We start from the raw sequence: 27,515 nt of genomic DNA on the forward strand, positions 1-27,515 counted from the left end.
GCGAGCCATCGTCAGCCCGGAGGCTCCAAAGAACTCGTTGTAGGTTGCCGTGTTCGTGGCCCCCTCGTCGGATGATACAGCTATATGAGACTGTCTGCAGTCAGCTGTCGTCATAGTATCCGCACAGCCTGAGATCGTTCTGTCAAGGCCAACCCAAAGCTTATGTTCGGCCGTCAAATCTCGATCGGCTCAGCCACCACCTGCATGACCCAGTGAACAACACATCAAGACTGCCACACCTTGTGTCAGGCTGCAAAGTGGCAAAATAGAAGAGACAAGGTCTACGGGATAGTTGTTGCTGCATGTAAGATCTATCCAGACCCCGAATTAAAATAGGAGCAGCACTACCAAACTCGCATGTCAAGGGAAGCCTACTTAACCTCGTGGGGATTGGATAAACCCCAGGGCAGCTACGATGCACATGTGATATCATCGCTGGAAACAAAAATTAGCGTACTAGCGGCATCGAAGTGCATACGTATGCAAGTGTGAAGATTTGAATGACAAGTACAAATCTGCGTCCACGGTGGAATGGATGCAAGGTGAGCACACGTATATATATACATATAGTTGTCCGTTCAAGTAACACGGGCGTATGCTACTACCTTCCCCGGATATGAGTAGCCATCAACATGATTTGTATCATTTGCTGCCTCTGTGCTTCTTGAACCTTGCTCAATGTCAACGTCGAATAACCTACCGCAGGTCTGCAAGCTAACTGCGATAATCCATCGAACCACCGTAGAGCCTCCCACGCCTCCTTTCTCCATTCGATGTTGCTATCCCCCAGAGCAATCTGATCAGTAGCTATCTTCCCAAGAACAGCCAGCAACGAGGGCAGCGGCGGTAGTCCAATACCACCTTTGTATTGTCGAGACCGCACAATCTCCCGAGTAACGAGTACGATAGACTTGTATGCGTCGATATGAAACACCCGTCCAGCTACATATAGTCGTCGCGCAATATTATCGCACTTAACCATCATAGAAGCGTCGATCCACTCCGTCTTGTGGTCACAGTCCACCCAACGCCAACGACCATGCAATAGCTCGAGACAGCCGGCATCTTGCTCTTTAAAACCCGAACGGCTTATATTCAGTTCTTGCATCCACAAAGGCTTAGTATTGCTGGTACTCCCCTGAAGCTGGCTTACGGAGAGATGGTAATTGTCGATAAGCGAACGAAGAAGCGGGAACATGGAAGCGTGCGGGAAAGACGTTATACCAGTATTGAGTACCTGGAGTCCATGGTATACGTCAGGAATAGCTCCGAACTCGAGCAAGATCTTTACCACTTCTTGATGATTGCGTTGGATTGCAATGTCTAAAGGATCAAATCGAGGCAGCCAGACATCGGTGCCCATAGGAGCTCCTGCGACACTCACGATACCCTGTTTCCAGGAGAAAGCGTATGACTTCGACGTTGCCGCTGTGGAGAATCTCGTGATATGCGGCGATAACTTCCGGGTCCATTTTGAGCATGTGCTTCGGTCGCTGGTCTTCCTTGAGGAAGTGCTTGATACAGTTCAAGTTATGGCTCTCCATAGCAAGACGGAGGAAATCAGGTCGATCTCGTTGCGCGAGACGAACGAAGCGTGTTCGTAAGAAGTCGATCAACTTGTTTGCTGCTCGCAGATGACACCCTCTCATGACTGCCTTGATGGCTTCTATGATGACATAGAATTTGTCTTCACACTTACACTCGGTTGTGGTCTTAGAGTAATCGTGGACAGGGGCGTAATGCTTGCAGCTTTCGTTGTCCGTCTCCAAACCCACCTTCACTTTAGCAAGCAGATACTCAATCATTACACTCTTGCCTGTGCTAGCTGCGGCTTCAAGTACGCTAGGGAGATGATCAACGTGATAGCCGAAGTGCTGTTCGAGGAAGTCCGTGGTGTGGTTCAAGAAGTGTGCGACAGCTTTGAAGTTGCCGACTGCTGCTGCCCCAGCTAGAGCGTCCGAAAGGGGAATTTCTGGGTCGACAATCCGGGGATAAGCCGCTACCAGATATTTCTTGATCCAAATGGCAAGACCTTGTCTGAGTCGGTCACGCGGGGTAGTGACTACGACGGCTCGGACGAGATCCAAGATGTACTGTTCCCGGAGCTCAATGACGTTGTCATCAGGTAGATTGAAGCGCATAAGAACATCAACAAGCTTGTTGATGAATGCTGGGAAAATGTCCAAGTAGCCATCTTGACTCCGAATGCGGTTCAATAGGTAGGTCTCCGCATGATCGACCACGAACTGAAACGGAGACTTCGCTTGATGAAGCTGCAAGCCGGCCGATTCCATAAAAGCTAGGTACTTCTTGATTGGAGTCTTGGCGAGCAACTGGTGGTTCAGGACCGCGGCAAAAGACCCTAGTGTTATTAGTGGTGATGGACGATACTGGCACCTTGGAGACTTACTGCAGACCAGACGTGTACGAAAAACTTCGTCTAAAAGAGCAGCTTCAGAATAATGTTCCAAAATACTGTTGAACAATTCAGAGGGTAGCCCGAGGAGAAGCATGACTGAGAGCGTTCGTGATCTTGCGTCTTTGCAACAGCGAATTGAACTACGTGGATCTAGGCCGTCTAATGTAAATCGGATTTCATACGATAGAAGAAAGAATTGAGGATCTGATGACCGCTGAATGCGAAAGCCTGCAATGGTAAAAGATTGGGCCAGCAGAGGGGATTTAAGGCCAGGATTTAGTAACGTGGTGTAAAGTCAAGGTCCGACACTAATGGCAGTGGGTACCTAGGTAGCCTAGAATCGTAAGACATCGAGTGAATATTTACCTCTGTCAAATGACCAGGCAGTGTGATCTTACAGTAGCGGTAAAGAATAGTCTTTGGCAAGTACGACCATTTCCTAGGTCATCGTCATCGTCGCAACATCTTTGCTTCGATTACTTAGATACTCCGCGAGAGAAGTACTAGCAGCGTCGAAACAAATATTCACTATCCATCGAGAGTTCTTAGCTCTGACTACATGTGGCCGTGCGAATGCTGCCTAGGTACCAAGGGTTCGATTGGTAGTGGCTCGCTACTGTACTGTAGCTGCGAGGGCCTGAAAAGTGTTGCTTCAGACTTTTGCTGATCGCCATTGTTTCAACGCAACGGGCGATATACATATGCTCGTGACCGAAAGGTATGTCATTGGGGTAGTGTACTGATGCTGGAGGTTCAAGGCGAGCGCGAGCATCCTTATCGATAAGCACTAAGAGCAACCACCAATCATGAGCCAGTTTCGCAAGATCATGTGGGTCTCGTTCTTGGCGATCTTCCGCTCCGCAATCGCCGCTTCCTCCCTCGCTCAGCTTACCACTTGCATCTATCCAGGGTGTCGTCTCACGGATGCGTTACAGCACTTGAGCATATCAGGAAATGCTTCATATATCAACTATGAACCGAAAACTTCGTTAAAGACCGATAGGAACGCGCCCACTCAACACCTCCAGTTTCGCCTTACGATTTTCTCAGTTCGCATCAATCTTGCCGATCAAGAACCTTGGCGCAGGTCCAGCAGCCTCATCCGAGTAAGAGAAGTGAGCGGCAGTGATAGTAAGCGTACCGACGCATACAAGATCACCGGTAGCACAGTATACCTCCAGGTCTTCGCTAGGGTAGTCAGAGATGCCACCACGGTTCTGGAGATTTCGCGTGTAGCCGAAGAGCACGACACCCTTGACCTGATCGCGAATAGTAGTAGAGAGCTTGGGAATGGCACCTGCGATCACGGCGGTACCCTGACTGTTAAGGAGTTAGACATGTCCTCAAGTTGGGAATGCGTAATGAACATGTACGTACCTGTAGCCGCCAGCAACGATGGGAGTGTCAGGACATTTCTGATTCGCTTGTTCAAACAGGCCCACAGCTTCATTAATCGCAGCCTGGGAAGTGCCGCCAGGCAGTGCGTTCGAGCCTAAATCAGCCGAGTATGGACCGCCAACACCTTGGACCCACACATTGCTGGCACCATAGTTGCGCTCAAGAGCACTGGCTACTGCAGGGCCTGTAGAAGCACCCTGTCAAAGTGTTAGTGTTACGCGCCCTCAGTGGCTTGCGGTATCTGACATACCATGTTGCCACTCTCAGTGGAAGCCCTGGCAAAAATGAAGATTGCCTCTGGACAAGCCCCAGCTCGGCCATCCTCGAGCTCATTCCGAGTTGTTGTGCCGAAACCGAACTGACGCGCCTGTATCTCGTTCTCTGAGAATTGAGCTGCCGAGGAAATGGGCGAAGCCGCCGCTAAGGCAGTCATCATTGATAGCGTGAAGTACTTCATGTTGAGGTCTTGTTGAGACTGGGGCACTTGGGAAAGAGGAAGGAGTCAATGGGTTGTGGTGCTAAGATGCGAGCGTGCTGTTCAGAAGAGCGGGCCTCTTCCACATATTTATCTTCTTCCTGAAGATGAGCGCGGATATTCGGCCATCGATCAGCCTTCACTAAGCCAGGACATCCTCGGAAGTAACAACGCAGCATTGATGGTTATTGGATCAGTGAGTTCGCGCTCTAGCGTTCCCATATCTCCACATGCATCCCCCCACGTATGACCTTCCCCGAAGGCACGCATTTGGCAGTGGCTGCAGAGTGTTAGGCTATAGTTGCGGGTCCATCTACGAGTCAGTGCCTTACAGCCGTAGGCACTGTTTCCCTTTTCACAATAAGGAACGCTCCGCGGCCATATTATCTGTATGATGTGCGGATATCATGAGCGACCTCAGGACTAAGAGTGTAGAAAGCGAAGGGATCAGAGGCTCCACGGGCAGTCACCCTAAAGCTGTGGAGTGGGTGCAAAGACAAGCACGAGGAACAGTCGTCTAGCGGATCAGGGTAGGTGCCCAAGGAAGTCAGCCCGGGCTGGACGGCTCGGGTATGTAGAAGGCTGGTCGAAATCACGATCCCATCGTCAGAGGAGCTGTGGTTCTTTCCGTTTAGAAGATCTAGAAAGGATTTGGGCCTCGGCTCGAGAGGACAAGAATGTTGGAAGCCTGTCATGGATGGCAAGCCACTGTACTAGCGCCCGCACGAACACAGCGGTCTCCACTGGCCACCCATGTCCCGTGCAGATCATCATTGGCTCTTGGATCTCTCCAATCGCTACCGATAACCCCTCGCGACATGATGTACATATCGAAATGGCGTGCTTGGCAGTCAGTGAGGCTGCCGGTCCAAGCTGCGCGTTTCCTGTAGCTTCGGGTCTTTAACCTGGAACGGTCTTGTACTTCAGTCGGCGCGGGAGGAACCGGCGAACTCCTTTACACGCTGCTGTTTTCGCGCACATCAACGACTCTGCGATTAATTCAGTAGCAAGCATATTTGTTTCTTGACAGACGACAATAAATAATCTCGAGGCTGTCAATGCAAGAATTCTTAATCAACGTACGGGCGACTTATCGCTTGGTGACCAGTCCGGATTGGAAAATGCGTGGATGTGGATGCTGGTAAGCAATGGCAAGAATGCCAAGAGTGTACTATATTGTGGCGCGATATGGCGGGTGGTGGTAGATGAGTAACAGTCAGACATCGTAAGATATCTCGCAGCCACAAACATCCAAGAAAGTGGCATCTTCACGTTGGAGGCGATGATAAGGACATCAACCGGCAAATTAACCAAATAAGAAGCAAGCACCTCATCCGTCGGTCTGTTTAGCCGTAGATGTGAATTGAGTAACGAGCATGGCACCGTTGATGATGACATCCAAACGAGGGACGGTTTCTACAATAGCAGGTGGCTTTGAAGTATTGTTACCCAGGACGAATCAATGTGGGGGTTGTCCATGTCCGCGGACTCTGCAGCTGAGTTGTACACCTAAGATCAGGAAGAACGAGACAGATATCTGAACGTGGGATACATTAGGCAAGTATTATGAATTGACATTAAGGATAGCCGTGACGGTTAAAAGTCTCTGCCACTAAGTATACGCAGACCTCATCATCAATACCTCAGCTTCTTTGTTCCTCTAGTCTTCTTGATCCACTTGGCATCTCTCTTACTCAGTTCCACTGCACTCCTCTTCCTCTTCGCATCACCGCCACCAATATTGGCAGCAGTGATATTTCCACACTCGGGTGTTGTCAAGCTTTGGCCAAACTGATCCGCGGCCCAGATGAGAACACCGTTCGACCACCCGAAACCTTCCACGACCTCATACTCTCCGCCTCCACCGGCAGCGTTGGTGCTCTCGTCGGCATACTTCTCGAAAATCGTTCCATTGCCTTGAGAGTCGGGAAGTTGAGGTACTTCGTCAGTCGCGCCACCAGTGACACGCCATGTGCAGTACAACGAGTCAAGATAGCGCTGTGCGAGGCGGAGTGATAGGTCTTGCGTCCAAATGTAATCTTCTGTGGATTGCTCATCATCTTCCTCGCTGACCTCGAGAGGGGTGTTGAGTAAGCCTTGCATGAGGATGTATTGGAGCGGTGGCCAAACGTTTGGTTCATCCCACTGCTGACCAGTCTGAAGGTTCGTCGCCGCAATCGCGCCGTCTCGCGACTCGAGAAGCTCTTCAACGCGTCCGTATACGCGCCTCATTGCCTTGGGGTCATTCTTGATGCTCTCAGGAGCAGCGCCCGTCCAGAAAGGATAGAACTGGGAGATCTGGAACCATATTTGTTTTCCGGCTGGCGCACCTTGAAGTGACAGGGGCGTGCTCGTATTATCGGCCAGGGTGTATACGTTCTGACTGCTAGATGTCAAGTTATAGTCGAAGTAGCTGTAGTGCTCAGGTGACCAAAGGAACGTAGTCATCGCCTCGCTACGGTCTGCTGCCCGATTGGCCCACTCGCGCGCAGCAGTGTAGTTGCCCTGGTGGCGATGAAACTCAGCAATGGTGATCTCATTGTAGTAAAGGATCGAGTTGAGCTCCACCGGAATAATCTCAATAGTGTTGAGCGAGCGAAGAGGGAAGAACGTATCCGTGACGGCGTCAGATGGGTTGGCTATCCAGCGTGCCGAATAATCCCATCCACTCTCTGCGCCTGAGGCCAGATTAGAGTATAGTGTCGCCATTTCAGTCTCATTGAGCGACTTTGTTGCGTTGAACTCTTCGCCCTCTTCGTTAAAATAGGTCGCATTGTTTGCAGTCACGTAATCCTCGTAGTAAGACTCAGGTCGTGGCTGGGTGTTCGACACGGCATAGTGGTTCAAAGAGTAGTTCATACCGGCGCGCTCGAGCGTTACAGTACGATTGTTCACCCAGAAGTCATACTCCATCTCCAGAATAGGTAGCGCTCGTTCAAGGAGAGTATAGTTCTGGGTGTATTCGACGTAGACCCGAACCATCTGAGTAAGTAGTGGTGGCTGTGATCGATTCTCGTAGTATCGCCGGGCGCCATTGGGTACGAAACCAATGTCTTCGACAAGATCCAGGAAGTTTTCGATGATGTTCTCCGCAATCTGAGTAAAGGATCCCTGAGTACGGAGTAGACCTTCGATGATCCAGAATGAGTCCCAGTAGTATGGTTCTCTAAACCGACCACCAGCTACTACAAAGGTACGGTTGACAGGAAGGAAAGAGTTGACGCATTCGGAGCAGTTTCCAGCCCCCACATAACGGCGCGTCAAGTCCGGCCAGATGTCGATGACTTGACGAGTGAAGTCTCGAACGACAGAGCTGTTTACGTTCTCGAGGAAGTCTGGCTGAGTTTCCAGCTCATCGGTGGGTACTTCTTCGAGCTCTGAGCCGGCTTCGCCAAAGTATTCGGAGAGGAAATCGTTCAGCGCAGTGTTGTTCTGGATTGGCCTTGAGAGATTGGCGAATGCTGCCAGGACTTCGTCGAGTGGGCGTGTTGTTGGCCTGCCATCAATGAGCCGTGATCCAATTCGACTTCTTATCTACAGTACTTACAAGTCAACGAACGTCTTCGAATCCGCAAACGGCCTTGCGAGTTCAATCTCACGAAGTAGGTCGCCATAGCAGTAGATAGGAGAGTCGCAGGGCGCGATAACGCTGCCATTGATGAACAGCGCGTTCGCCAATGGCGCGCTCGTAATGAGGGCAGCAGCCAATGAACGCATTGACACCATGGTTGAGGATCAGCTCTTGTCAGCAAAGAAAGTGATGAAGCTGAACCGATGCATGGGCAAACGGTACTGCCTGCTTAAGTACTCGGCCCTACGAGCCTAGTACGCAAGGAAACCTGCCATTCACCGAGTAGCTCGGGTACTTTGACCGGTTCGCACACGTACGTGGCTGGCCAGAGCACGACGAACGCGCATCGTCATCCTTGGCAATGTTCCCAAAAGTACCCAAGTCGTTCTTCGGCATCAGCAAACGGCGTATCAGAAGCGTGGAGCTGCTGATAAAATGTGGGGAAGTCAAGCATTCCCCGCGAGTGCGGCTGTCGAAAATGTCTTAGCGTGATGTCATCGCCGTCAGCCCCGGTCCGAACCACGGAACACAACACATGGACGGCATGGCAGATTCTGCTCACCGCGATTTTGACACTACCTCACAGCTGTCACTCGTTTCCAATCCGATGAAACAACGAGAGAAAGATGCAGTCAAGCAAGACTACCTAGGTATATACGGTGAGAACGATGGAGGCACAACAGGTACTAGTCTCTAGGTCAAAGCGCGTGGCTCCTGCCCGCGATCATGTACGTCGATTCTTCGTCACATGTCGCGTCAATGTTTATCCTGTGATACTCGATCAACTACGGCAATTGGAGTTCTCCACATGTGCGCGACTCGTACCCCGACACCGGTGTTCAGTTTGTCGGAATAGCAGAGAAAGCAGCCATGGGCGCGTACAGCAGCGACACCACCGTCACCCCATTAATTCATGCACACCGCCGTATAGCGAAGAAAGATCAAACCGAACGTTCAGCTATTGAGCATCTACCATTACATTCATAGGCTATCGTAAGCTGTCATTTATTATTGATTATTCATCCCCAAAGAAAATTCTTAATCCACCGCAAGACAAAGGGAGATGACTTGATGGCTTGCTACACCGCACCTTAACCGCTTGTCCGTACTGGAGTCTCTTGTGTAGAAATCTCTTGTGTGACTTCGACCAAAGCTCCTCCTCCAGCTTCCAGTACGTATGTGGAGCTGGCTGTTCCTGTCGTAGCGCACACCTGTACATTAACTACATTGAGCCCTTGTCTGACTTTTCCAATTTCCAGATCGCACAACAATAAGCCCGAAAGGACTTTGCAATGTCCAGCGACCTGCTCCTTCTCACTAATAGTCAAAATGCCTGCTTCATTCTGGAGCACGATCTTCCACTCGCCATCGTATAACGCTGGCCAATCCACGGGCATCATATCTACGTGTCGGTCCTCGGCCGAACGAACAAAGTAAAGTGCCTCATATGAATCGAGCCGAAATTTATCCAGAAACCCAAGTTTGTGAAGAATTCGGAGGTAATCAAGAAAATCGCATATACAGCTCACGGCTGACAGATGATGCGAAGCATGTTCGAAAGCCCAAGTAGTTTTCGGGATACGCTTTATGGCACGTAGTAAGGGCAGCAAGTTCCATTCCTGTATATCCCAGTCTTCTTCTTTCAGATGCACCGTAACGTGAGCTAGTGGTGGGAAGAAAGTGTTGTTTGGTGCAAATGTATCGAGAAAGCGAAGAAGATTGGAGAAGTCGATGAAGGCATCCCAAGCCTTATAGAACAGCGGCCGAAACTCCGTACGCAACTGCTGGCATGTTGAGATCAGACCAAGGGAAGATTCGCGGGCTGTGTCACCCTGCTCGTCAGGCGGAAGACTTGGTACGTGCACCATATGTGTACGGAACATGTTTTCGAATATGTCATGCTTATCTTCGATGGCGAAATCATACACTTTGTTCCGTACTTCTCCTGGTAGACGAAGAAAAGGAAACGGACCCGAGTCGGCTGTGGACACGTCTGGCTGATCGATGAGGTAGGGTGAGTGATGCAAGTCGGACATCGTGAATTCGCGCTCTTTGGGTTGAGGGAGCCAGTTGATTATAAGCGATCGAAAATACTTGAGGTCGCTCAGAAGGGCAGCCACAACTTCAGTGAACGTACGTGCGCCTTCATGGCGTCTGGTACCTGCTCCTGGGAATCTTCGCACTGTATGCCAGTGAAATGTCCCTTCGTTCCCAGGTCATGCGATTGAATGAACCTCCGGCTGTGGCGAGTAGACTGGAGAGGCTGCACTCAGTGTATGCCTCGTGATGGACTGGCCATAGTGTTGCGAAAAACGTAGTTGCCCAGCGGCGAGTGAAGGAGAGTACTGTCGTTTTGTCGCTGGAATAGCAAACAACGCTGTTCCCGTAACACCAATGTCGCATCTCTTTTGCATTCCTCAGCTCTTGAATAGAGGTGACGCGAACGTCTTGATCAAATTCTCATCCCAACATCCTCGCCAGGCCGCCCAAGCTCACATTTAGACTAAAGCTCAACTTCACGCCCTTGGCTTGGGCAGTAAACTCCTGACTGTGGTGACTCCATTCTCTCCGGATTTGCGCACGTTGCTGCAGGGCGCCGAGTTTCCTTGGTAAGGTCGTCGCTCTCTTTTCGCTCTCTACGCGTGCGAGGATTCTTCGTTGCATGTTCATTGTGTCTTGCAAGATTGGTCCCATCATGGCTTGGACGCCCACAACCTGATGTGGTGGTATATTTTCGGAAACAAGTCTGCCGCTCCGAGTCTGGGCGAGGAAGCTTTGATACCGGTAGGAATGTAAGACAAAGTTCTGGATGTCTGTTATGACGTTCTTCTGGAGGAATGTAACAGCAGACTTGTAGTGTCGCAGATCCCAAACAGTCGCGTTCTTCTCGGTTATCAGTAGAAAGTTATCTCCGGCGCCTAGTGCTACGAGGCGGGGTCTATCAGTCCAACTCCCATCCTGGATGTTGTTCTGCAGGGCAACGAGTAGAGGTCCTGGAAGGTTTTTCCAAAGATACGAAGTATTGTCGTGGACGAAGAAAGATGAGTTGTACGGCCCTAGCGTACACCGGATATTGGAGATGTTGCGGTTTCGAGTGTGCACAAACTCAACTAACTCGGCCGGGAGTCCTGAGCTTTCAACGCGATCTGTTCCATCGGTATCACGCCAGGTAAGGAGAAACGCATCCTCAAAACCTAGGGTCACATGATGGATCTTCTTCAATTGCGAAGAAGTGAGAAATCTTGCCAACTTTCTCGGGAGACGTGCGCTACACCATTGTCAGCGTGATTTGATCAGATTATTCCGTGCAAGCATACATTTCTCGTCTTGACGGACATTGGAAGAAGTGGCTGCCGCGTTGGCCAAACGAGAACGTGGAATCGCACATGTGCCGCCGAAATCTCGGACTCGCTAAAAGGGAAACGCTCGGTCTAGATCGGTGGAAGCGGTGTGGGACGCAGAAACCAGAGTGTCGCTATAAAGCCGCAATGTTGTGAAGAAGCAGACAACGCACGACTGATAGTGTTGACACTCGCCTTGCCAAGGCTCGATCGCTTCAAGGGTGCAAACCGGATAGCAACCATCTGAAACCGTTGTCTGGCAGTGCGCGCGAAAGTTTGGGAAGACGTCACAGTGGCGGACAGTTATCCCGGGGCTGTAAATTACGCGTTCGCGTGTATATTATAAGTCGACTCAAAAGTTCGAGCGCGTCGCTGACATCAGTTGAGCGCGAGTCTCCAGCCCCCCGATACGTGACGTCATAGGTGGCTTTCACCCCAGCCCAATCACGCGCAGCTAGGCATGAGCGGTACCAACACCTCGTTCTTCTCGTTCGGGCTTGACGACAGCTTCATATCCAAGAGCTTTGCGGGTCTCAACTAGTATGCTACCCATTATCTTCCCTACGCGCAATTACTAACAAAACAAAGCCGCAATCTCCCTGCCAGCCTCCAAGATCTCCTTCTCGGCAGGACAGTATCCGATGTTCATTGGGCAGCTCTAGGGCCAGCGCCCGACTCCTGGATTCTCAGCTCGAAAGACTCATCAGGAAAGGACAGTCTACGTTGGGGCCCTGCTATACCCACGCGACTGCAGAGTATCTTGACCAAAACATGGCATTCTCCCCACCTGCGTGCCTTCCTGGGACCGGACGACTCCTTCATCATCTGGCATCCTGAGCTCATTCGTTGGGCAAATCTTCCGATACCCCTGGAGGATGCATTGCAGTCTTGGTTGACACCTTCGGGATGGCGATGCGGGCCACCGCGCATTGTGACCTGGGGTCCTGAAGGCGCGTTCTTCGCCATGAGCGAGTACGGCGACGTCGTGTACCGCTTAGGAGATTTAAACGCCTGGGAAATCTACAAAGAGACGGTAGAGGAATGGAAAGCGGAAAAGGGCTTCGTTTGGACCGATCTCGCTTTCATTACTCTAGATCCTACAAGTGTTGATCAATTCATCGCCATCCGAAACGACGGGACATGGGCCGGCTCTATCGACGATATCAACGAAGAAGCTTTAGAGACCTTCGCACTCAATTTCTTTGCTCGGGCAAAGAAGAAGACGAAACCCAGCACATCCCAATCTAATGGGCAAATGCCGAATGGTGCAACCAACTCCACGGAAGCGAAACCGGACGCCGCGACGCAAGTACTCTACGAAAAATGGTCTACAGAGGCGGCAGTAATGTTCGCGGCCGCCTCAGCAGCAGCCGGAGGCGCAAAGCCGAAAGCCCCACGGAAACTACAAGTCCGCTCCCAGTCAAGCAGTTCAGACGTTGCTCGACCGCCGCTACAGCGCATGCCATCCGCATCACCCAAGCTGCTTTCGATGTTTCCCTATCTGCCCAGTACAGTCACAACTTGCAACCTCACGGCGTGTACGATACTCAAATCTGAACCAGAGAGTATACACGCCTGCCAGCATGACGTGGAAAAGCTACTCCGGGCAAGCGGCCTGTATAGCTACGAATGGTTGAGGCAAGAGCGTTTACGATGGCATCCCGACAGATTCGCACGACTTTGCGAAGAGGAATGGAGGGAGACCGGGAAGAAACTTGCAGGCGAAATGTTCAAACTCATGAGCGTGTTGATAGAAGATCTGAAATCGCGTACAGGCGAAGGCGGTTGAAGTAGACGGTATGAAATCTAAATTCTAGGATAGATCGACTGAACGCTATCAAGCTTGTCTAGCAACCAGCCTCAAACTACCATTATCTTTGCCCAAACTCACACTACTACTTGCAGCCACCTCTTCCAGTCGCTGTCTGCCCATTGGCTGAGCTTGTTCCGTAACCACCTCGTCCATCTCGCAAAATAACATTGCCAGTATCGAACTCTTCCACAGCCTTCCGCTCTCGACGCCCCTACTCTCGATATGCACTAGTAGCAGGAAGATGGCCGACAAAGCGATCATTACAGCCGGAAACGCAATCCAAGTCCAGTTGATCTCAATGCAGGTTGTCGTGTACCACATTGTCCCTTCAGCGGGTTTGCTATGTTCTTCCATACCGTGGGTACGAAGAACGGTGTTCATCGCATTAGTCAAATTTGTCATGATGCTGCTGACATGCTCTAGCGGCGCATCAGGCAACTGTCCGCTGTTCCACAAGACACGCATATAGGCGTTGCCATAGCGAGCAGACATAATATCCATGAGAAATTGCTGGCCATAGACAGCTTGGAGATGAGTCTGTATACCCGTCATGGACCCAGTGAATAGAGACCAGACGCAGTCTTCGGGGTACCACACAAGCTCTGCACCTGGGCCTTCTGAGTCCAGGCTAGTTGTGTTGATGGGAGCAGCGTCGATGTTGCCTCTGGCGACAGCTAGGTAGCCAGGTGTTTCTGAAGTCTTCACGTCGCACGTGGTTTCTGTGCCGTTGCGAATGGTTTGCTTGGTAGCTAGACGGAAGGCAGTGGTGCCACCAAAGGCTAAGTCCTCGCCGATTCTTACGCTTTTCACTATCTCTTCTTTGAGGACGCCGTTGTGGTAGGTTGCTTTGATGGTGTTGACGGTAGGGTATATGCCGCAGGTCATTGCCTGATACTCTATCGAATCATACGGGATGTATATCATGCCGATCGTAGCTATGGTACCGTTGTACTTTGGGTCCGAGACGTCGGTCACGAGCTTTCCCGGCCAGCCTGCGAGTGGGAACTTTACGATGGGATCAAAAACGTTGTCGGAAAGGCTCAGAGAGAGTCCAATGTTCCTCGCCTTGGTACCATTCTTCAGGGTGAGTCCGAAGTCGTATCCGAGCGGAACTGTCGTGTTGGTGCTGTTGGAGTTGGCAATCGTCTCGGGAGGAGTCTCGGATCCGGTTGTCTCTCCATTTAAGTAGGCGGATGGGAGATAATCATCGAGCTCACTGTCATAGTCGAGCTTCGTTTCTACCACTTGGGAAGTGGCATTCTGACACCAGTAGCCCACACCCAGAGTTGAGAAGGCCGCACCATTCGCATTCGGGAACGTGCAATTGCCGGTCTTGCATCCGTAAGAAAGAAGTGTAGTTGTGTCCTCGAGCGGTTGCAAGATTCCGACATCCATAGCCACCGTCAAAGGAAGGTACTCGTCCGCTGTTGTTGGAGATTTCCTTTCCCCACTTTTGTTGAAAGCATTGGATCTGAGTATTCCGACTGCGGCACTTTCATCAGGACGGAGACAGTCGTTGAAGACAATGAGTTGCTGAGCGGCGAATCCGGTGAATGCCGACATTACTGTAACGCAGGCACCCATGGCAGCGATAAAGTATGGCTTCTTGATACGAAGACCGAAGATGAACAGGACAGAGCCCCATGCACCACGACTTGCGGAATCGAATCTTGCCATATCTTCTAGCTTGCGTGCTTTACGGAACCATTGCCATTTCGATTGACTGATTCCTGTGTCTGTTAGCGGCCGTTCCAAAACGTTCTGCGAACATATAGGAGCATCAAGACGTACCTTCCGCAAGTACCATGGAAACTCCCGCTCTGATCATCATTGAGAAAAGAGAAACGATGGAGTTGATGCTAACGATCTGCGGCCAATCCGGTAGAGGTCGATTTTGATGCGTCATAAGAGTAACGATGAGTCCGATCAGTGACAGTAAGGCAAATATGCAACTGCATGTCTCCGCTGTCCAACCCTTTCGCCATATTCGCAGTATAGCATTAGTGAACGCCGTCCAGCCTCGAGCAATACCACGTGGGATCACCAGTAGAGCACCCACAAAACCCGCGAAGCATCCTCGGGAACTTGCAGTACTTCTTTTCTCCGACTGGCTCTGGTCGGAATCCTCGACTGTATTGGTTGCCGGCGCTTTGCGCTGTTGGAGTAGCGGGCTTGATGGTGGTGGCCCTGTGGGATCCATGCTGGAAGAAATAGCGATGATGAGCACCGTCTACGTTTGCAGTGTCCCCATACTATATGGCTTCTTTGCGTCAAAGTACCAAGCCGCATGGCAGGGCGTAAATAAGGCGTCCTGCGCTGTAACGGCCCTGCAGCGCGTACTAGCGAGCTGCACCCATAATAACCAGGGTCGAATGGTCCGCCGGCGATGCCAGTAGATAGGACTACGGCGATGAGCAGCAACCTGTGTTCTGAATATATCTCTTGTAGTTTCAGAGACTGTTACGATCAGTGCATCTCAGTATCTTGTCTTCTGATACCTATGTTATACGCTCCTCCATGTTGTGTGAAAAAGACGCCAGCAGATCCCTGGCCCCGACAGGGTACGTCCTAAACCCAAGCGCTTCGCCCCATCTTCAACTCTTCATCCCACCTGTCATTGGGTATAGGGACTAGCTCGGCGGCACTGTGTGACCAAGATGCAGGAAGCATTGCGGGCGGGGGCGGCACGAAGTTGACTATTGTACGAGGGAAGCCACAGAGACCCTGGCGTTAACGTGGTTTCGCCCCAGGTACCCACAAGATTCAGGCACCACTCTACCAAGGAAGGAACGATCGCTGTTCTCACTGCACATACAGTAGGTAAGGGCTATCGCTAAAATACATGTTAACTGTCCAAGACGGGGCCCCTTCGTGTTAGGACTTCTCTAGTAGCTGTCGGAAGCTGAATAAGTCAAATCGTTGCACGCGCGTGCCGGGGTTGCTCGGTGTGGCCATGATCCGTCGATCCTGGTCATCTTCTGGCGCATGAGCGCAGGATTCAAGTGGCGCATGTAAATTGACTGCAGAATGGTGTTGAATTATTTACACGAACCAAACGTGGAGGTACTATTCTAAAAGCCGTCATATTGTGTTGACCAGTGGATGTCGGAAAACAGGACTCATATAGAGCCGCCGCAGATACCAGCAAGTGGTGATCAGATATACGCCTATCCTATCTGTGAACGCCGAATATCTCAAGAGGCCGTTATAGAGACAAAACAAATGGCGACGAAGCGCCGAATCGCACGCTGAAATTGCAGTGACAGTATATGTTCATGAAAACCAGGCCGGTTGCTGCTCGTGCCCCCGGTTGTCGCCAATATTATCGTCGTCGTACTCTTCCACCTTGAAGTTGGAGCCTAGAGCCTCGTTCGCTTCTCTGAGCATAGCACTCATCTGCATGCTCATCCTGCGCATCCGCTCGTCTTCCTCCATCTCCTCCCTTCGCACTTTGTCAATCAGACGCTGGCTTTCCTGCGGCAGAGGGCTGGCGACTTTGCTTGCATTGTCCTCAAGCATGGCCGGTGAGCCGAAGCTTTGTCGATGATAGGAGCGCGAGCGTTCGTGTGAGCCAGGCGTGGCTTTTGGACTGCCGTAGAAGAATCGCCTGTCCATTGTCGAACGTCGGGATACTGGGATCAAGGAGGGCCGCTTGTGGGATGGTGTTCCTGTGTTCGCTCGTGATACAGGCCGTGGGATGAGTGAGGGCGATCGGTCGGGCAATCTTCGTTCGGATAATCGCGGTGTTGAGGGTCTCGACTCTGTCTCCAGATTTGTGCCAACTACCACCCAGTTATCTGCCGTCCGAAGTCGCTTGGCCATCCTAGGTCGCTCGGGAGTGATCGATTCGATTGACTCAACTCCATAGTTGTCGCTTGGGTATTCAGCAGGTAACCGTTGTACTGGGCCTGCCTCAAAGGGGTCGTCCTGAAGACCAAGTTTCTCCGCAACCTTCTCCTGCGCGTCGATATTGTACCTCGCTCCTCCTCCTGCCTGGAAGCCCCTGAAAGGCACAGTACAGAACTGGAAGAGCTTGCCGGCTACGCCTCCGACTAAGCCCATTAACGACCAAGGTTTGCTCTCGCTGGGTGTTGTATGCATTTCGCCAACTGCGACCTGTGTCGTGACGCCAACCTGTGGTGTAGGCGGAACTGACCAGTTGCCGCGCGACTTCTGGAGGTTGAAGTAGTCGTCGTAGTCGCCGTCTCGTCTTGTGTAGTTATTCGTGCCATCCATACCCCCTGCGAGCTGGTAGCGGTCGTTCGCAAGCGGAGGTGGACTCTTGTTGTCGCCAAAGCGGTCGGTGTTCAGGGCATGTCCACCCCAAGGGCTTGTCGCGGGCTCATGCGCCGTGGAGCCATACCGGGAGCGCTTGCGGGTCGCGTGGACATCTGGATCGGTCACCTGGTGGCTGGAGGTCTCAGGCGCGTACGTCGCATCGAAGTAGCTCCTCTGTGACTTTGCGCGCGCATTCGAGGGCGAGGGAGTAAAGAGCCCGGGCATTTCGTGGGAGTAGCGCGAGGTTGCCATGCAGGGAGGTGGATACGGAGGCGGCTGCCTCTGGGATTCAAGGTTGGCCAGGCGCTGCTAGCGAGCGAATGATGTCAGGCTTGCTGCACGAATTATCGCTACCCGTCAAAAGCTTCCTTGGCCCGCTGGCCTGGATGATCAAAAAGTAAAGTGCATGTTGCGTGCAGCGTATCGTGGTCGGGTTGAGTGGGGAAGTGCGGAGGTGAGCCATTGTTTATGTTCAGCTGTCGCTGTGGTAGCGCCATGGACGGACCACCACAGTAAGGAGTATGCGCAACATCGTTTGATTTCAGGAGCAAGGACTGATATATGGGATTCAACAGAGAGCAGTGAGCCTATTTCATACACACGACAACGCCTACCATGAGGGTATATCTGCCCAAACGCCGTCGCAATGAGTAATGTTTCCCTACCAAACGCCAACGCCATGGCTCAGGTGCCTTTACGCCCTCGCTATCCATCCGCTGTGTACAAAGTATTCAAACAGTTGCGACGACTTGTTTGTGTCAATCTTACAAATCTCACGGGCCGTCTTCTTCTTAAGCGCGCCGCCGTTGTTTAGAGCCGCTCGAATAATGGTTTCCTTGAGCGCTAGATAGGGCTTGGGCATAATGCGTAATGTGCTGCATATTTCCACCTCTTCGGGATTGAGAAGCTGAAGATCCGCCTTTGACTCCTTGCCAAATTTCAAGGGTACAGTGTTCGGTAGCGACTTAGGCACGAACTTTGTCTTGGAGTGCTGCGGTGTCAGGACGCCGTTTGCACCATTGACACCATTCTGTGCGCGATCAGGAGGTGGCGTTGTGAGACCGCTGTTCTGCTTGACGTGCAACGGCAGCTCCTGTGCAAGCAATGCTGTGGCTGCAGAGGGTTGTTCAAAGGGCGGTTGCGGCTTGGTCATTCTACTGGACGCAAGACGATCGAACTGCCCAATGGGAGGCGGCCTGGTTTGCCGTTGCTGCTTCTCCTGTTCATACTTCTCGCCGGCTTTGAGGCTCGTGATCTGCATGTTCCTCCACTCTTGAAGTTGCGAGATGGCTTGCCTAAGGTTGTGCTCGTATTCAAGGTCCTTGCAGAATTGCTCAAAGTCGGCGTGCTGCATCATCCTGGCAAAGGGCTTGGCCTTGTTCATCAGGTCTTTCTCTTCTTTCGTCCGCTTCTTGTCGGCCAGCTGATTCTTGCGGTACTCTAGCAGCTGATGCTCAAATATTATTTTCTTGCGCTCGACTCGGGCATCTAGGCGGTGGTTGTAGATCTCCATGATAGTCATCTTGAGGTCCATCTCTGGCTCGAGCTCGCCCGTCCTTGGGTTCAGGCCATCACCGGGGTCGAACTGCATGTGCTGCACAGCCTCTTCGGCCTCGTTGAAGTATTCTGTCTCAAACTCCAGACGGCCTGGCATGTATCCTTGGACCTCGTGGCAGGCGGGAACACTCGCCGTGGGCTTCTGCTTCGGCGCATCGGGCTCGCGACCTGCAGCTTCCTCCTTCTTCTTCTCTATCCTCCGCTTCTTCCTCGCCTGGAACTCATGACGTGGTATGCGGGTGCTGAGCTCGGTGTCATCCTTACTGCAGTGCTCAGGTAGAGGGAAGCTGGGACTGTCTAGGTATGTGTTGATGTAGTGGTCACGGACCTCGTCCTTCTCGCGGTAGCCGCCTATGTGGTCCGCAATGTCTGCCCATGATCCCAGACCGTATGTTTCAGCGCCTTCTAGCAGGGCCAGTTCCTCGTCCGCTCCCCAGTCTTCGGTGTATATAGGTATTGAGTGTTGTTCTATAACTTTGAATTTGTGCTTGGCCGGCTGGTGGTCCCGTGAAGCCTTGCCGTCGGAGAAGCAGGGCACGCAGAGGTCGTACTCGTTGCAGACGTCCTCCGCGCAGCGTATGCGGACGGTCGACGTGATATCGGATGAACAAACATCGCAAACATACTTGGTCCCGCCCTCCGTGCCCCGCGTGCCTGTCTTCTTCTTGATGACACCCATGGTGCCCCGCTATTGCGCGCGCAGGTGAAGGCGGGTTTGGTGATTGGGGGTGACGGGGTGACGCAGTGACGGTATCTGTGGCTGTGCACGGCAAGGGCGCGTGTCGGGGTCGGCGGGGGTGCTGACTAATGGCCTAATGAAATGCAGGATAATGCCGCAGGTCGCAATACTGGACGGGGACGGGCGCCTGGGAGTGAATAGCGCGTCGAGAGAGTCGTGTTGGGCTCCAAGGTCGCGGTGTTGACGTACGCGGGCGGGAGAGGGTCAACGTTCGCGGCCACGGCAGCTGCAGCCGAGGCAGGACTGACAGGCCAGATGTCGCAGAGAGAGGATCGCGATGGCGCCGCAGCAGCCAGGCAGATTAAAATAGAAAGCAAGACTCACTCGCCCGTCCTGCAACACGCGAAACACGCAAAGGAATGAGGGAGGATTGGCGTGTCAGTGCGTGGTGCCTCCGAAATGAAGGCTAGTTTCAGACCCAATGACCCAACTTCAAACGAGGACCCTATCCTGAGCATCGCAGCATTGACGAAGGCCTGGGGCACTCGGACGTTAGCAGCATCGCCACCAGCCGCGCCCTATACCTGCCTCCTGCCGCTGCTTCTGCTCTGTAGACATCCTCCTCTGCCTCCTGCGCGCCCTCTCCGCCCTTGGTGTGCCCCTCGTCGCCTTCCCGCCTGTCTCCACTCCCAGCTGTCCGTCTGTTCTTCCTGCATCTGCCCACCCGCTGCGCTGCCGCAACCATGTCTTGGAAGCTCACCAAGAGTGCGTATCCCGCTCTCTTACTACCAAAGACGCCCCCTAACACGTGCTGCAGAGCTCAAGGAGACGCATCTGGCGCCCCTCGCCAACACATTCAGTCGCTCGTCGTCGACGTCGACCATAGTCGATGACCAGCCGACGCCCAAAGCCTCGAGTTCCGCCGCCAGCGCGACGACGCTCGGCAACTCCAAGGACAATGGCATTGGTACTTGGGACCCTCTGCCCGCACTCACCGCCTGCTGACCGACCCCAACAGCCGCCTCAGAAGCCAACGCCTCCGCGCCGGCACAGCCCCTGCGCCCCGGTATCCTCATAGTCACGCTCCATGAGGGCCAGAAGTTCTCCCTGCCCGCCGGCGCCGAGCAGCAGTTCAGCGGCGGCAGCCACCACCAGGGCTCCATGTCCCAGGGCGGCGGCCTCTCCGTCGCTGGCTCAATGCGCCCCGGCTCGTCCTCGCACCGGCCGCAGTCTGCTGCTGGCAGCATCAATGCCGCGCCCACGATCCACGGTCGCTACTCCTCAAAACACCTGCCCTATGCCCTCGTCGATTTCGACAAGCAGCAGGTCTTCATCAACGCAGTTTCCGGTACCCCCGAGAACCCACTCTGGGCGGGCAGCAACACCCAGTACAAGTTCGATGTGTCCCGTGTCACCGACCTCACCGTCTCGCTTTACATCCGAAACCCCTCCGCCTCGCCCAACGCTGGTCGCAACGAAGACATCTTCATTGGAACACTGAAGGTCCACCCCCGATTCGAGGAGTCGCGGCAGGACAGCAAGGCCGGAAATGGAGAGGGTGGCGCTGGCCAGGCCGGTGCCGACTGGATACCAGTGCAGTTCGGTAGCGGCCAGATGAAGGTCGGCGTCAACTTTGTCGAGAACAGGCAAGACCGTCTCGCGATTGACGACTTTGAACTCCTCAAAGTAGTCGGCAAGGGCAGTTTCGGAAAGGTCATGCAGGTGCAGTATGTGCTTCTACTTTCTGTCACATTTACAACTACTCACACCGCACAGGAAGAAAGACACGCACCGAATCTACGCCCTCAAGACCATTCGCAAAGCACACATCATTTCCCGATCCGAAGTCGCGCATACTCTGGCCGAACGGTCTGTTTTGGCTCAAATCAACAACCCCTTCATCGTTCCGTTGAAGTTCTCTTTCCAGTCGCCAGAGAAGCTGTATCTTGTTTTGGCCTTTGTCAACGGTGGAGAACTCTTCCACCATCTGCAGAAGGAACAACGGTTCGACATCAACCGAGCTCGGTTCTATGCCGCTGAACTGCTGTGCGCTCTGGAGTGCTTGCACGGTTTCAACGTCATTTACCGTGATCTGAAGCCCGAGAACATTCTTCTCGATTACACTGGCCACATTGCCCTGTGCGATTTCGGTCTGTGCAAGCTGGACATGAAGGATGAGGACCGGACAAACAGTAAGTCGAGTCCGAATGAATTTGTGTCAGCCTACTAACACCTCCTAGCGTTCTGTGGAACACCAGAATACCTCGCTCCGGAACTCCTTACTGGCGCCGGCTACACCAAGTCTGTCGATTGGTGGACACTGGGTGTTCTCCTATACGAGATGTTGACCGGACTGCCTCCGTTCTATGATGAGAACACCAACGACATGTACCGCAAAATTCTCACCGAGCCTTTACACTTCCCTGGCCCTGAGATCGTGCCACCGGCCGCACGCGATCTCTTGACCCGCCTGCTGGACCGCAACGCTGAGAAGCGACTGGGTGCTAAGGGCGCAGCTGAGATCAAGGCGCACTACTTCTTCCACAGCATCGACTGGCGAAAGCTTCTTGAGAGGAAGTATGAGCCCAGCTTCAAGCCTAATGTGGTACGTAATGTCATCATTGTTCGAGGAGTCAAATCTAACATGCCCTCAGGTTGACGCAAAGGACACTGCGAACTTCGACCGCGAGTTCACTTCCGAGGCTCCAACAGATTCATATGTCGATGGTCCCATGCTTTCGCAGACCATGCAGCAGCAATTCGCGGGATGGTCATACAACCGCCCTGTTGCTGGCCTTGGCGACGCTGGTGGCTCGGTGAAGGATCCATCATTCGAGGGTGTGACAGAAAGATAGTGCATTCCTGGGCGTAACAAATTAGGATTCGGGAAATCTCCGTTGAGTATGCGTGTGGCTTGTCACGGCGATGGAGCCGACACCAGGCACAACACCCACCGGCTTTGGATCCACAGATAGAAGCCGTGGTGATTGGTGGGATCTCAGCGCTCTTTGATGCTTTTTTGGGTTCAGGTGCAATGGCATGGCGCTTGAGGCAGCATTTGTGTGAGAGAAGCCTAAATTCAGGCAAGCAAATCAAGACGATATCCCCTTTGAGTTTGACATGCACGAATCTTAGTGATCGGCTTTGTGGTGCTTGCAAATGCTGTAGGGCTGTCGGGGTGGGACCAACGGGATGTCGTGACAGCAAGCGCGTGGGAAAAGTGGTGCCCCTCCTTCCCTCAACGAAGCTCTGACGCAAGCGGGGCCAGGTCTCGGCCGCGACATTTCTAATGACATCGGCCAAAACAACAACCTTCACCTTACTCACACCTTCTTCATCATCTCACACTTGCAATTGATCCTACCCCTCTCCAATTGTCCAAGTTCAAACCTTTATACCCCAACACCTAATCCCGTAACACAACATGCCCGGCTTCGCACAGGCCTCTGACCTCAACGCCTGGTCGGCGCTCCAGGACCACCACCAGAAGCTTGGCAAGGACATCGTCCTGAAAGAGTACTTCAAGAAGGATCCTCAGGTAAGTCCAGAAGAAGCTATCCTAGTACGTTTGCTAAAACGTCGTAGCGATTCGAGAAGTTCAGCCGTACCTTCAAGAACGATGCCGAGAACTCCGAGATCCTGTTCGACTTTTCCAAGAACTTCGTCACCGAAGAGACACTGAAGCTCCTCATCGAGCTCGCAAAAGAGGCTGGCCTCGAGAAGCTCCGCGATGACATGTTCGCTGGCGAGAAGATCAACTTCACTGAGAACCGCGCCGTCTACCATGTCGCCCTTCGCAACACCTCCAACCAGGAGATGAAGGTCGATGGCCAGAGCGTCGTTGAGGACGTCAACTCTGTTCTCGACCACATGAAGGAGTTCAGCGAGCAAGTCCGCAGTGGCGAGTGGAAGGGATACACTGGCAAGAAGATCGACACCATCATCAACATCGGTATTGGTGGTTCTGACCTGTATGCAATTCCACGCGGCATGGACATGCTTCAAAGACGTGCTAACTCTTATTAGTGGCCCCGTCATGGTCTCAGAGGCTCTCAAGGCTTACTCCCAGCGTGATCTCAAGATCCACTTCGTCTCCAACATCGACGGTACCCACATCGCAGAGGCCCTCAAGGACTCCAACCCAGAGACCTCTCTCTTCCTCATCGCCTCCAAGACCTTCACCACCGCCGAGACCGTCACAAACGCCAACACCGCAAAGTCATGGTTCTTGAAGAGCGCAAAGCAGGAGGACATTGCTAAGCACTTCGTCGCCCTCTCCACCAACGAGGAGGAGGTTACCAAGTTCGGCATTGACAAGAAGAACATGTTCGGCTTCTCTGACTGGGTTGGCGGACGTTACAGTGTCTGGAGTGCCATTGGTCTGAGTGTTGCTCTCTACATTGGCTTCGACAACTTCCACCAGCTCCTCGCTGGTGCCCATGCCATGGACAAGCACTTCAAGGAGACTCCTCTCGAGCAAAACATTCCCGTCATCGGTGGTCTTCTGAGTGTCTGGTACTCCGACTTCTTCGGTGCCCAAACCCACCTTGTCTCTCCGTAAGTTTGCTACCTGGCGTAAAGGCTTAGTCTGACTCTTTCCAGCTTCGACCAGTACATGCACAGGTTCCCTGCCTACCTTCAGCAATTGTCCATGGAGTCGAACGGCAAGGCCATTACCCGCAGCGGCGACTACGTCAAGTACACTACCGGTCCCATCCTGTTCGGTGAGCCGGCCACCAACGCTCAGCACTCCTTCTACCAGCTCCTCCACCAGGGCACAAAGCTCATCCCCACCGACTTCATCCTGGCCGCCCAGAGCCACAACCCTGTCGAGGGCAACAAGCACCAGAAGATGCTTGCATCCAACTTCTTTGCCCAAGCTGAGGCTCTCATGGTCGGCAAGACCCCCGATGAGGTCAAGGCTGAGGGTGCGCCCGAGGACCTCGTCGCTCACAAGACCTTCCTGGGTAACCGACCCACCACATCCATCTTGGCCGACAAGATCACACCTGCCACCCTTGGTGCTTTGATCGTCTACTACGAGCACCTCACCTTCACCGAGGGTGCCATCTGGAACATCAACAGCTTTGACCAGTGGGGTGTCGAGCTCGGCAAGTCTTTGGCCAAGAAGATCCTGTCTGAGCTTGACGAGTCCAAGGAGTCTTCTTCTCACGACGCTAGCACAAGTGGTCTCATCAACGCCTTCAAGAAGAAGTCTACTTTGTAAACGGATGATGTGTGACGAGGCTGTAATGGCTGAACGACTTGATGACTGGAGAATAAATTATATATAGCAAGCATCTCAAGTATCTGTAGATGATACTGAGATCATGGAATACGAATGGACACATTGAAGTATATTGTCGCGCCTATATATATACACGTGTCAAATGTCAAGCTCAGTCGACTCTCTTGCCTCCGCCTCCGTAGCCATATCCTCCCAACCCATAACCACTACCCATGCCGCCTCCTCGTCCGTTGGCGACTGGGAGCCCGTATCCACTGCCTCCGTTTCCAAATCCTCTTCCACCTCCACCATTCATCCTATCCGTAGCATACCTCTTCAGCCGTCTCGGTAATTCAACACCCCGAAAGTAAACAACGCAGACAGCCGCACTCGCCACGGCACTCAAGAAACAGTACACCAACGTACTAGTATAAATATGTCCTCCATATCCACTCCAACCCGGAGGCAGCGTGGTGCTGGGATACCACCGCACACTGAACGCCAGACTCAACGGATCCCCAATCGTAATCTTGGTATTGCGCGTATGGCTCGACACGGAATATGCAGTCGCCGCATCCACCGTCCCGGGCGCCACACTCTTAGGACTAGCATGAACAAGCAGATTCAGATAATTCCCCACATGCAAATGGCTCAACTGCAGCGTGCCCGCCAGCGCAATAATGAGCGGCGTGTACATTGTACTCTGCGTCCCCAGCGCACCCTCCTGTGTGCTTTCATCGCTGACCCGGTATTCGGTTTCTAGGACGCTGGGAGGGAGCGGTTTCGACGGGATGCGGCAGGAAAGGGGCGCGTCGTTGTGGATGTAGAATTCGAGCAGGTGGAAGAATTCGTCCGTTACAAAGTCTATGGTGCAGTTTACGTCTTTCTCTACGCCGAAGTTTAGGTGGAGGGGTTGGCCGGTTTCGTTGCAGGTGGGGAAGGGTATGTATTGGAGGTGGCCGGCGGCGTCGGTGATCTGGGAGGGTATGTGTTAGTAGGGCTGAGGTATGGGTTTGGGGGTATTTGCGCGGGTGGCTTGGGTAGGAGATCGTAGACGTACGTGTTCACCGGTTTCTCTGGTTGGGGTTAGCAATTGCACTCGCACCTTTTTAGATGGGTATTGAGACTTACATGGTCCTGTTCAAACAACTGACTGGTATCATTTCCCCCGGGTTATATCCCCGTGCCTCTTCTGCGCTCTTCATGGGCTCCTGGCCGCTCAACGCTGCTGCGAAGGACGAGAACAACGCGACGACAAGGAGCCATGATGGTGACTTTCGTTGCGATATCATGGCGATTATGATATAGAGGAGGCTCAAGGAGTCGCTAAGCGCATATGTAGTTGGTGCTGCGCGTAAGGCAGCTGCGACGGTCGAGGTGCATGTGTCAACTTGGACATTGTTGAGTACGGATCGAGGTCCCTGGCCTGTGCCCGCCCGCGGCAAAGACACTCCCGGTGCAACTCCGCAATCCAAGCTTCACCTGCGCGACATGGTTGTGAAGACGAAAAAGATGCAGATTTGCTGTACTGAAAGCGGAATGTATTCTGTTTCTGTTTCAGAAGGGCCAATTGAAGTCAAGCTGTATAAAGCCACGTCCTGGATTTGACAATATGATGGGTGGATTCATGTGTATTCAGGGTGACCCTCACAGTATCGTGCGGTATGAAGTATTGCTACATCTTTAGCTTACGGAGACAACCGTGATCTGTTTGTATCTATCAAATCGAGAAGCAGTCATTGCTTCTTATGCAAATGCTCTTATAGTACAATATGTACACATCCGATTTACACATGCCCCTCCAAACCATCCCAAAGTCTTAGAACAAGAGCATTCATGTCTACCATCCCTTCCTCGTCAATTCTGTCACGCGGTTTGTGACGTCCTGGAAACCCTTTCGGAACCTCGCTCTCCACCGCTCAGATGCCAACCGCTTCCGCTTCAGTCCGCCTCTTTCGTGGAACTTTTGCTTGTTGAAGTCGCTCTTGACCTTGTTCCTTGCCATCAAACTTCCCAACATGCCGATGCCCCTCACAATATCCCGTCCTCGGTTGACATCCAACTCTACAGTGCGTCCATATGCGGGGTTCAAGCGCGGGAACTGGGCAAATGTCTCTTCTTGTTGTACAGCGAGTGGTGACGCCTCGGAGGGTTTGTTGGCGAGGGTGGGATTTAGCATTCCATCGGTCGTCGCCATTTGGCTGAAATCCAGGCCTGGCCTCCTACCAGGTCGTCTGCTGCCGGAGCCTGCAAACTCCTCGCCGAAGACGCGGTTTGTTGGTGGGTTAGACCCTGCGTTCCGGGGCATGCTGCCGAGGAGAGCGTCCATCGTCTGTGTAGTATTTCTTTGCGTGGTGGGCTGTGGCCGAGGTTGTGGTGCTGCGGCCTCCCGCTCAGGCATGTAGCGGGCTTGCGGCCGTTGAGCTTCCCGTTCGGGTACGTAGTGCTCGTCGTCGTTCTTTGGCAGTGGTTGCTGCGCAAAGCATCTCGGTGTGTGCGAAATCGCTCGTTGACATGTCCATGACGGTGTTGTCCGGCTCGAGGTGTGCGGTATCCGTGTGAAGTTGGAAGGGCGGAGCAGAAGCTCGCCCAACGATCGTGAGGCCATTGTGGATCTCTGCTGCTACAGTATTGACATGGGCGGAGTGATTAGGCGTGCTGGCGGCGGTCAATTGCGGGATGGCTCCGGTGAATGATGGAGGTCATGCACGTCGCGGTTCCCAAATTTGTCGGCGATATAGTGGTCCGAGCGTTCCT

General features: G+C 52.8%; 11 protein-coding genes across 11 annotated transcripts; 3 read left to right on the forward strand and 8 right to left on the reverse strand.

Annotated features, from left to right (window-relative positions):
- Positions 1 to 1,331: 1,331 nt before the first annotated feature.
- Positions 1,332 to 2,855, reverse strand: J4E84_000942 (uncharacterized protein; the record flags this gene model as incomplete). The annotated part of the gene is made up of 2 exons (XM_049383577.1): positions 1,332 to 2,390; positions 2,850 to 2,855. 2 exons carry the CDS (start codon positions 2,853 to 2,855, stop codon positions 1,332 to 1,334), a joined length of 1,065 nt encoding a protein of 354 aa, XP_049249095.1.
- Positions 2,856 to 3,465: 610 nt separating this feature from the next.
- Positions 3,466 to 4,070, reverse strand: J4E84_000943 (uncharacterized protein; the record flags this gene model as incomplete). Its single annotated transcript, XM_049383578.1, has 3 exons — positions 3,466 to 3,739; positions 3,797 to 4,014; positions 4,068 to 4,070. The coding sequence occupies 3 exons, from the start codon at positions 4,068 to 4,070 to the stop codon at positions 3,466 to 3,468; spliced, it is 495 nt and encodes a 164-aa protein (XP_049249096.1).
- Positions 4,071 to 5,927: 1,857 nt separating this feature from the next.
- On the reverse strand, positions 5,928 to 8,009 carry J4E84_000944 (uncharacterized protein; the record flags this gene model as incomplete). The annotated part of the gene is made up of 2 exons (XM_049383579.1): positions 5,928 to 7,788; positions 7,840 to 8,009. The coding sequence occupies 2 exons, from the start codon at positions 8,007 to 8,009 to the stop codon at positions 5,928 to 5,930; spliced, it is 2,031 nt and encodes a 676-aa protein (XP_049249097.1).
- Positions 8,010 to 11,664: 3,655 nt separating this feature from the next.
- Positions 11,665 to 12,993, forward strand: J4E84_000945 (uncharacterized protein; the record flags this gene model as incomplete). Its single annotated transcript, XM_049383580.1, has 2 exons — positions 11,665 to 11,744; positions 11,793 to 12,993. The coding sequence occupies 2 exons, from the start codon at positions 11,665 to 11,667 to the stop codon at positions 12,991 to 12,993; spliced, it is 1,281 nt and encodes a 426-aa protein (XP_049249098.1).
- Positions 12,994 to 13,041: 48 nt separating this feature from the next.
- J4E84_000946 (uncharacterized protein) lies at positions 13,042 to 14,694 on the reverse strand (the record flags this gene model as incomplete). Its single annotated transcript, XM_049383581.1, has 1 exon — positions 13,042 to 14,694. The coding sequence occupies one exon, from the start codon at positions 14,692 to 14,694 to the stop codon at positions 13,042 to 13,044; it is 1,653 nt and encodes a 550-aa protein (XP_049249099.1).
- A 1,596-nt stretch (positions 14,695 to 16,290) lies between these two features.
- On the reverse strand, positions 16,291 to 17,520 carry J4E84_000947 (uncharacterized protein; the record flags this gene model as incomplete). The annotated part of the gene is made up of 1 exon (XM_049383582.1): positions 16,291 to 17,520. The coding sequence occupies one exon, from the start codon at positions 17,518 to 17,520 to the stop codon at positions 16,291 to 16,293; it is 1,230 nt and encodes a 409-aa protein (XP_049249100.1).
- Positions 17,521 to 17,989: 469 nt separating this feature from the next.
- Positions 17,990 to 19,531, reverse strand: J4E84_000948 (uncharacterized protein; the record flags this gene model as incomplete). Its single annotated transcript, XM_049383583.1, has 1 exon — positions 17,990 to 19,531. The coding sequence occupies one exon, from the start codon at positions 19,529 to 19,531 to the stop codon at positions 17,990 to 17,992; it is 1,542 nt and encodes a 513-aa protein (XP_049249101.1).
- A 743-nt stretch (positions 19,532 to 20,274) lies between these two features.
- J4E84_000949 (uncharacterized protein) lies at positions 20,275 to 22,386 on the forward strand (the record flags this gene model as incomplete). The annotated part of the gene is made up of 6 exons (XM_049383584.1): positions 20,275 to 20,296; positions 20,349 to 20,498; positions 20,550 to 21,258; positions 21,308 to 21,723; positions 21,772 to 22,136; positions 22,186 to 22,386. The coding sequence occupies 6 exons, from the start codon at positions 20,275 to 20,277 to the stop codon at positions 22,384 to 22,386; spliced, it is 1,863 nt and encodes a 620-aa protein (XP_049249102.1).
- A 569-nt stretch (positions 22,387 to 22,955) lies between these two features.
- On the forward strand, positions 22,956 to 24,758 carry J4E84_000950 (uncharacterized protein; the record flags this gene model as incomplete). Its single annotated transcript, XM_049383585.1, has 4 exons — positions 22,956 to 23,069; positions 23,117 to 23,502; positions 23,558 to 24,088; positions 24,134 to 24,758. The coding sequence occupies 4 exons, from the start codon at positions 22,956 to 22,958 to the stop codon at positions 24,756 to 24,758; spliced, it is 1,656 nt and encodes a 551-aa protein (XP_049249103.1).
- A 172-nt stretch (positions 24,759 to 24,930) lies between these two features.
- J4E84_000951 (uncharacterized protein) lies at positions 24,931 to 26,050 on the reverse strand (the record flags this gene model as incomplete). Its single annotated transcript, XM_049383586.1, has 3 exons — positions 24,931 to 25,734; positions 25,819 to 25,834; positions 25,890 to 26,050. The coding sequence occupies 3 exons, from the start codon at positions 26,048 to 26,050 to the stop codon at positions 24,931 to 24,933; spliced, it is 981 nt and encodes a 326-aa protein (XP_049249104.1).
- Positions 26,051 to 26,598: 548 nt separating this feature from the next.
- On the reverse strand, positions 26,599 to 27,366 carry J4E84_000952 (uncharacterized protein; the record flags this gene model as incomplete). Its single annotated transcript, XM_049383587.1, has 1 exon — positions 26,599 to 27,366. The coding sequence occupies one exon, from the start codon at positions 27,364 to 27,366 to the stop codon at positions 26,599 to 26,601; it is 768 nt and encodes a 255-aa protein (XP_049249105.1).
- Positions 27,367 to 27,515: the final 149 nt, after the last annotated feature.

The sequence above is a fragment of the Alternaria hordeiaustralica genome, assembly GCF_023758085.1.
Source record: "Alternaria hordeiaustralica strain BMP 2776 chromosome Unknown scaffold_1, whole genome shotgun sequence".
Taxonomy (NCBI): Eukaryota; Fungi; Ascomycota; class Dothideomycetes; order Pleosporales; family Pleosporaceae; genus Alternaria; species Alternaria hordeiaustralica.